Source organism: Kryptolebias marmoratus, linkage group LG23 (assembly GCF_001649575.2).
Source record: "Kryptolebias marmoratus isolate JLee-2015 linkage group LG23, ASM164957v2, whole genome shotgun sequence".
Classification (NCBI taxonomy): domain Eukaryota; kingdom Metazoa; phylum Chordata; class Actinopteri; order Cyprinodontiformes; family Rivulidae; genus Kryptolebias; species Kryptolebias marmoratus.
The window spans coordinates 12,581,660-12,588,836 of NC_051452.1; the positions used below are offsets into that span (position 1 = coordinate 12,581,660).

Consider the following 7,177-nt stretch of genomic DNA (forward strand, 5'->3'; position numbering starts at 1 on the left):
GGGGCAGTGAGTTCACCGGGATGTAGATATGTAGAAGTTTACACGCCGCCGAGGCCTCAGAGCAGGGAGACGAGGGAAGGAAGAGTGTTTGCATGAGAGTGAAGATGGGTGGCAGGTGTTTAACACACACACACACACCAACACACACACTTCCTCTTTTGTAAAGAGGCCATCTGCCACAAGAACTCAAAAGGGACTCCTTCAGACTTCCAGCCTCTTTGTCACTGTCTCTATTATTATTTTTCATCGAGTTTTTTTAATCGATGAGGGGATTTTATCGCAGATTTCCTCGTAACATCGGCCAACTTGAATCGCCCGGCGGTATTCCCCCGGCGTCTTCGTTCGCCTTGGGATGAGGAAGGGAAGCGGCGCGGTATTAGTCGGACAAGGAGACGGCTGACTCGACTAATCCGGGGTTTGGTACAGAACGTCCACCTGGCTGAGCCGCCGCCGCCGCCGCCGGGAGTCACGTGGGCCGGGCGACCAGCATAAACAAAACTCCTGATGTCAGGGTTGGCTTTAGGCGGGACGGCGAAGGGAAATAAACACTCGGTCGCAGTGAGTGGAAACCTGCACGCTCCGAGGTTTCACTCAGCTGGCGTTAATGTGTCTGAACTCGTCCCGGTTAAGCCAGCTAATCGGTGAGAGCTGCGGAGTTCTGGGTCAGGAGCGCGGCGGGGGCATCCGGTACCAAAAAGCCCCCCCCCCCCAGGAGCAGCAGCAGCGCGGAGCTCCTCTGCAGCTCCAGCTTGTTGTTGATGTTGCCTTTAAAAAGGGACCCCCTCTCCCATCCCCCCACCTCGTCTTACTTCCTGTAAGCGAGCAGCCTCATGAGGCCGAAGGGCAGCGGTGTGCACGTGCCGCCCTGCCCCCACCCACCTCAGCCTCCCACAAACGGCCGGGGGAAGCAGCGCCGGAGAACCAAACCATAGAAGCCTCCGCTTTTCACGACTGGAAAGAAAAGAGGAGGAAAAAAAAAACCCAAGAAGAAGAAAACCCGCCTGCGTACGTGCAACAGTCCACATGTATGTACTTGACCCCCCCCTTCTCCTCCCTCGTCAACTGTAGGCATCATTAGAACCATAAAAAGCTTCTCACACAGTCAAAACACTGAGCAGATGGGGGGCCAACACGGCCCAGGTTTTTGGAGGTTTTAAAAGCCCAGAAATTCCAAAAAACTGTACCCCGACTTTTATTTATTTATTTTTTGGGGGGGGAATTACAGCTCTTGAATGGAATTTCCCAGCTTGTCGGGAGGACTGCGTTTGGGGAGCTAAAACGAGCCGCGCTCTTTGGACAGGCAGACCTCGAAAAAAAACAAAAACAACAAAAAGCAGATCTTTTACAGGTTCCAACCGGCTCTGCCAGGAATGTGGACTTCAACCTCCGGTTACGTCTGTTGTTCCCACACGCGGACACACAAAAGAGGGGAATGTTCCCGCTCCAAACCCTCCGGTCGCCGCCGGATTTTAATAGGATTGATGTGAGCCGACGACCAAACGCTCTAAACTAAACGAAAAAGTGCTAAGTGCACCTGGATCGTCGATCACAGCAGCAAAACTTTAAAAACAGACATCCAACCGGCACCTGGAAGTTGAAGCCAGAACAGCAGCAGCGGCTCATAGCTTTAAGCCCCGCCCCCAAGACACTGCTGATGTAGAAAAATAAGAACACACCTCATGATCTGGGTTGATTCTCATCTCACTGCTGTAAGGCCCAAAATTCTTTTTTTCTAATCAGCTTAGTAGTCATGTGACCCCATGACTGTCTACAAAGAAAGTAGGCGGGGCTTAAAGCTCCACATCGTGAGTGCACAGACTCTGGTTACAAAAACACAACATGGCAGCTTCTGTAAAACTGAACTGAAAGGCTGATTTTATACTTTAAGGTCAACGAACTGAAGTAAAGTAGGAGTTCACATTAAAACGTGCGCTAAATGTAGCTTCACACGAACAAAACATTTAGTGTTTAGATTTATTTTATTGTTTAAATGGGTTTAAAGGAATAGTGCGGTCAACTTGGAAGTGATGTTTTGTCAAACAGTCATCAAAGGTTAGTCGTGAGATCAGTCGTCGAGCAGGGAGAGCAGAGAAAGAGGCGAAAATCTTTGGCTAAGCTAGGCTAGGCTAATCGCTAGCCAAACAAGTGCCACATTTTTATTACAGTTTCAAAAAGAACGCTATATTAGCACACTTCCATTCGCAAAGTAATGTTTTGTTTGTTTAATTTTAGCTAATGTGGCGTTCCTTAGTACGGGTAGGTTGTTTTTGAGGAAGAGGTGTTTTGTAAGCTTGAATAAGAACCGGCACACGTTTGGCTAGCCATTAGCCCATTTGACAAAACATCCCTTTAAAGTCGCCAAAAAGATCTCCTTCAGCTGGCTTTTGTGGCACTTTCTACCCTCCATACAAACCAACCACACTGAGCCTCATTTGTCGGGGTCAGACCTCTTTCCACCCCCCATCCTCTGAACCCCTACGTGCCTGCCAGCACGTGTTACCCCTCCCCGCTGGGGGGGAGGGTCAGCAGGTCAAAGCTGGCCTCAGGTCACCACATGTGGTTTGTTTACGCTGCGCGGTGGCAGAAGGTGGCTGTTGTTTTCGCAGACTGGGATATTCTGGGACGCGGTTATCGATCTCGGGTCGGTGGGGACGAGGGTCCCATCGACGAGCATCGCAGCCAGATGCCCACCTGGGTGGAAAACGAGCGGAAATGCCCGCGGCCGTGCAACGCTCCTGACTGAAAAAAAACCGACAGGAACTGATCTCTGATTTGCCTCTTTCTGCTCATTTTCCTGACCAGGCCGGGCTCCCATCGGGGCTGCTTGTTTACTTCCCGGCTCTCGTGTCTCTCAGCAGCGCTGTGCTGCGTTCACGTGCGCTGGAGGGGAAAAAAAGAAAAAAAAACCCACCCCCGTACTGGCTCCTGAAAGAGGCAGACAGTGACTGCACGGGTTTCCTTTCTGTTCGCTGATAAATCAGAACAGTTATTTATAGGAACAATCGCGGCTGACGGTGAAACTCGGAGCTTCTGAAGGCACCACCTACTTATTTGAAAACCACAGAGCCAATACGAAATCAGAGGGAAATGCTTTCATCTGTCCACCCCTCCCCCCATCCGACTGCCAGCTGTACACAGTATCAGTTTCCTTTTATTGCTATGAGGTGCTGAAAACAACCGTCTAACCCCCAAAAATAAACGTTAAGACAAACTTCAAAGCGGCTTCACCCACCTTTAGCAGTGGTCGCAGCCTCCTTGAAGCCCATGCAGACGTACGGCGCGTTGTGTAATCCGTTGATGCCCCCTTTGCAGCTGCTGGCGGGCTTAAAGCCAACCAGGTCGCCGCATTTCTCCACGTCCCTGTGCTCCAGCAGGTTCATGGCGATGTAGCTCAGTCCGCTGGCGTAGCCGCAGGAGCCGTGGCGGTTGGCCGGGCTGCCGCACTCCTCGTCCGAGTCCTCGCTGCTGCGCGACGAGATGTTCTCCACCGAGCTGGGCCTCCTCACCGCGTCCGGGTGGGCGAACGACGGGAAGACCGGCGTCACGGTGGCCGTGGACGAGAAGGTTTCCGAGCTGTGGCGCCGCCGCCCCTGGGGGTTGGCCCGGATGACCTTGGCCGAGCAGTCCGGGTTGGAGGACGAGGGGCCTCCGAGGAGGAAGACCCCGATGTGCTCCGGGACGCCTTGGTCCTTGTGGGAGAGCTGGCGCTCCCTGCTGCTCTGGATGCTGGAAAACAGTGTTTATATCAGACACATCAGTTATTATTCTTACTTTTGACTGATTCAGCCATACTGTCATGTTTCTAAAAGATGATGAGGGTTGGATTAACACAAACCTTGCTGAGTTCTGAGGTACAAGCTGCGGTGGCGAGCTGGTTAACCCAAATGCCATCTCCTTGTAATCACTTTTGACCTCGTCACTGACGCCGTTCTCCCCCGGGCAGGGGCACGAGGGGAACTCCGGGAGGGCACCCAGGCTCTCGGCGGGGGCGTCGGCCTCCTTGGGCGAGCGCGAGCCCAGCTCCAGGTTGATGTAGTCGGCCAACGACGGCCTCCCCGGGCCCCCGCCGCTGGAGCCCAGAGACGAGGACTGGCTCTCTGTGGACACGGTGGACGGCGGGGAGGACCTGGCGCTGCTGAAGTCGATGTTGATGTACTCGCCGGGGCTCCGGGGCTCACCGGGGACGGGGTGCTCGTTCATGCTGGGCAGGGTCCGTAGCGTGTCCAGGGACAGCCTGTTTGGGCGTCCCAGCCTCCCCCTGTAGGACAGGCTCTCTGCTCTGTTGTGTCTGACCGGGGACGGCACCGACGGGCTCAGAGGGGACGTTTGAGCGGCGCTGGGGTGCATCACCGAGTAATAGTCCGACCCCTCCGACCTCTTTAAGCTCTGGGGGCTCATCAACACGTACTGACCACTGTCCTCGTTCTTGGACGCCTGAAGTTTCGCCGGCAGCGTCAGGGACCCGGTCTGGTAGGCTGGCCTAAAGGGTGCCGGCTCGCCCGCCAGCGGACCCAGGAAGTAATCGGGCGGAGTCTGGAGAGGAGGGGGGTTTCCAGGCGACATGTTCATGTATTCGCCGTGCCTGTCTGGGCTCTCCGTGGAGGATTTGGAGCCGCACCACATCCTCATGTAGCCGCTGTCCTCCAGAGAGCTGCTGCAGGGGGAGCTGGTCTTGTAGCCGCCACCGCCAGCCACCTGGGGATGAACCCTGGGGTTCACGATCTGCTTCGGAGCAGAAACGCACATCGGGCTCATGGGGACGTAGTTGTCCGACTTGCCAGACTGGGGCACCACACCGGGCGTCATGGGCATGTAGCCATCATCGCCAAGGTTGCTGCTGGAGCTCCGGGACGAGCCGATCTCGATGTCGCCGTAATCCTCGGGGTAGCAGACTTTGGGCGAGGCGGAGTGGGAGTTCTGGCCGTGGGCCATCCTCATGAGCGTGTAGTCGTCCAAAGAAGCCGAGGACAGCGGCGCCACCACTTTCTGTTGGCGCGGCGTGGTGAGGGAGTGCGTTCGCTTCCGGTACGCCCCAGACGCGCCGCCGTTGGCCCCCTCCATGATCATGTAACCGCCGGGGTCACTGGCGTCACGGGACGGCGGGGTGCTGGACAGGGAGTCGGGGGTGTCACTGCGGGTCAGGCAGAGGAACCGGGGCTCACCCGGGCTGGAGCTGTAATCGTCACCGAGCAGGAACCCGGTGTCGCTGAGGGACCCCGAAATGGAGGCGCTGCAGCTGAAGGGGCGCCTGGTTTTGTCCGGCGTGGACACCAGGGCTCCGCCTCTGGGGGACGCGCTGATGGGGCTGGAGGCAGCCGGAGGCGAGTTGGACACCGGCATTGAGCGGCTGTGATGCAGGTTGGAGGCGGACTCCAGCATCCTGCAGGTGCGCCCGCTGCTGAGGGCGGGGCACCTGTTCAGGTGAGCGCCAGTGCCGGGACTGGTGGGGCTCTCGCTCACCGACACGGACATGGACGCGGGCCGGGTCACGCTCCCGTCCCCCTCGCTGGACGTTCTTATCCGGCAGGCCGGGAACTTGCGCCCCGGGGACGACGCGGCCATGCTGTCCGTCCGGGACCGCCGCACCAGGCCCGTCTGACTGGGGGGCAGGTTGTTGAGGTTGCGCCTGGTGGGCACCGAGATGGGGTTGGTGCTCGCCGACTGGCTCTTGCTCCTGGGCCTGAACTCGGACAGCTCCTTCATGGCCTTCATGGCCTCCAGGATGGTCTCGTGGATGTTCTGCGCCACCACGGGGTCCTCGGCCTGCATCCAGAACTCCCCGGGCCCCGTGACCGCCGACCGGCCCACCTCGATGAAGAAGAAGCTGTCCGAGTGGCCACACCGCCGGATGTTCATGAGCTGCAGGGTGACCGCGGCCGTGTTCGAGTTCAGCTTGACGAAGCTGATGGTCCGGCTGCACAAGCACAGCCGGTAGACCCCGGTGAGGTTCTTGACCTGACCCAGGCCTTTGGACTTCAAGGTGACCTGCCACACCTCCTTGTAGGCTGTCACCGCAGGAGCCAGGTGTCCGTAGCTGGCCTCCTCGAAGCCCACTAAGGAGGAGGTGGAGGCGGGGCTATCGAACACCTTCCCCTCTGCTATTAAGTCCGTCAGAACCGCGAACCAGCTGTCCTGCTCCTGCTCCGTGTCCGCAGCCACGGCGAAGTACTCGTCCTTGGTGTAGAGGGCGATGAGGTACTTGTGCTTGGCGTCGGCCCGCTTGTTTACGCACAGGCAGGAGTCCAGGGTGACGACCCGCTTGGCGGCCGACCTGTTCCTCCACTTCTTCTCGCTCTCGTAGTACTCCAGCCGGGCCGGGCTGCGCTCCGTGGGCTCCCGGAGCACGAAGAAGCGCCGGTGGCCGTGCTTCTGCTTCCTCAGGTAGCCGCACTTCTTCACGTCCGCCGTCCCGCCGCAGATCAGGTGTCCCCCCGACGCCGGAGGGCTCGCCATTTCTCCCTCTTTTTTTATTTTTTATATTTTAGTTTATTTTTTCTCCTTTAAGTCCAGGTTAGCAAACCGACCTTTTTAAGACGACAACAGGAGGAGCTCACAGTGAGAAGAAGAAAAAAAAAGCGAAGCAGCCCGCCGCAGAGAGCTCCGCCGGAGTCGCTCTGATCCTCCAGGAGAAAAACAACATGTGACGCTGCTGCTCTGAAAACACCGAGTCACAGCCGAGGGGGGAGGGGGCGGGGCGTCCTGCAGAGGGCAGTGCCTGTCAATCAGGCGGCGGCGGCGCTCCCGATTGGCTGACTCCCCCGCTCCCCCTCCCGATCAGGAGCAGGAGGAAAGGGACCCGCCCCCTCGTGCTTTCCCTGCAGCTCTGTCACGTAGAAGCAAAAACAGCACACGAGCGAAAAACGAAAGCAAGAAACCCCCCCCCTTTAAATATGATGTTTGCCTGTTTTTAAATATCATAACAGCTTGTTCCAGTTAACATATATTCTTATGTTTTTAAAAGAGGAACTGGCAGCCATGTTGAGGTTGTTTGGATTAGTGAGGGGGGTTAAAAATTGTGCGCCCTAAAGCAGGATTGTGCCCATTGATCTGCCAGGCAGCCAGACTGTAAACAACCTCGACGTCCCAGTTGTTATATAAGAGCTGTTGTGGCCTATTTTTAAACCTGTGGGTATTCCTCTCCAACTGGAACATTGTGCCCCCTCCCTCCCTCCCCCCC

General features: G+C 56.9%; 2 protein-coding genes across 2 annotated transcripts in view; both read right to left on the minus strand.

Annotated features, from left to right (window-relative positions):
- Nucleotides 1-6,633, minus strand: part of LOC108248502 (insulin receptor substrate 2-like) — a 15,341-nt gene extending 8,708 nt beyond the window's left edge. Inside the window, exons 1-2 of the mRNA XM_017437320.3 lie at nt 3,836-6,633; nt 3,233-3,726 (exon numbers count right to left, since the gene is read on the minus strand). Of these exons, the coding sequence (XP_017292809.1) occupies nt 3,233-3,726; nt 3,836-6,453 (3,112 nt within the window). The 5' untranslated portion in view covers nt 6,454-6,633. The remainder of the gene's footprint in view (nt 1-3,232; nt 3,727-3,835) is intronic.
- Nucleotides 1-7,177, minus strand: part of LOC108244131 (NLR family CARD domain-containing protein 3) — a 1,204,881-nt gene that overhangs the window by 956,093 nt on the left and 241,611 nt on the right. The gene's annotated exons all lie outside the window — the stretch shown is intronic.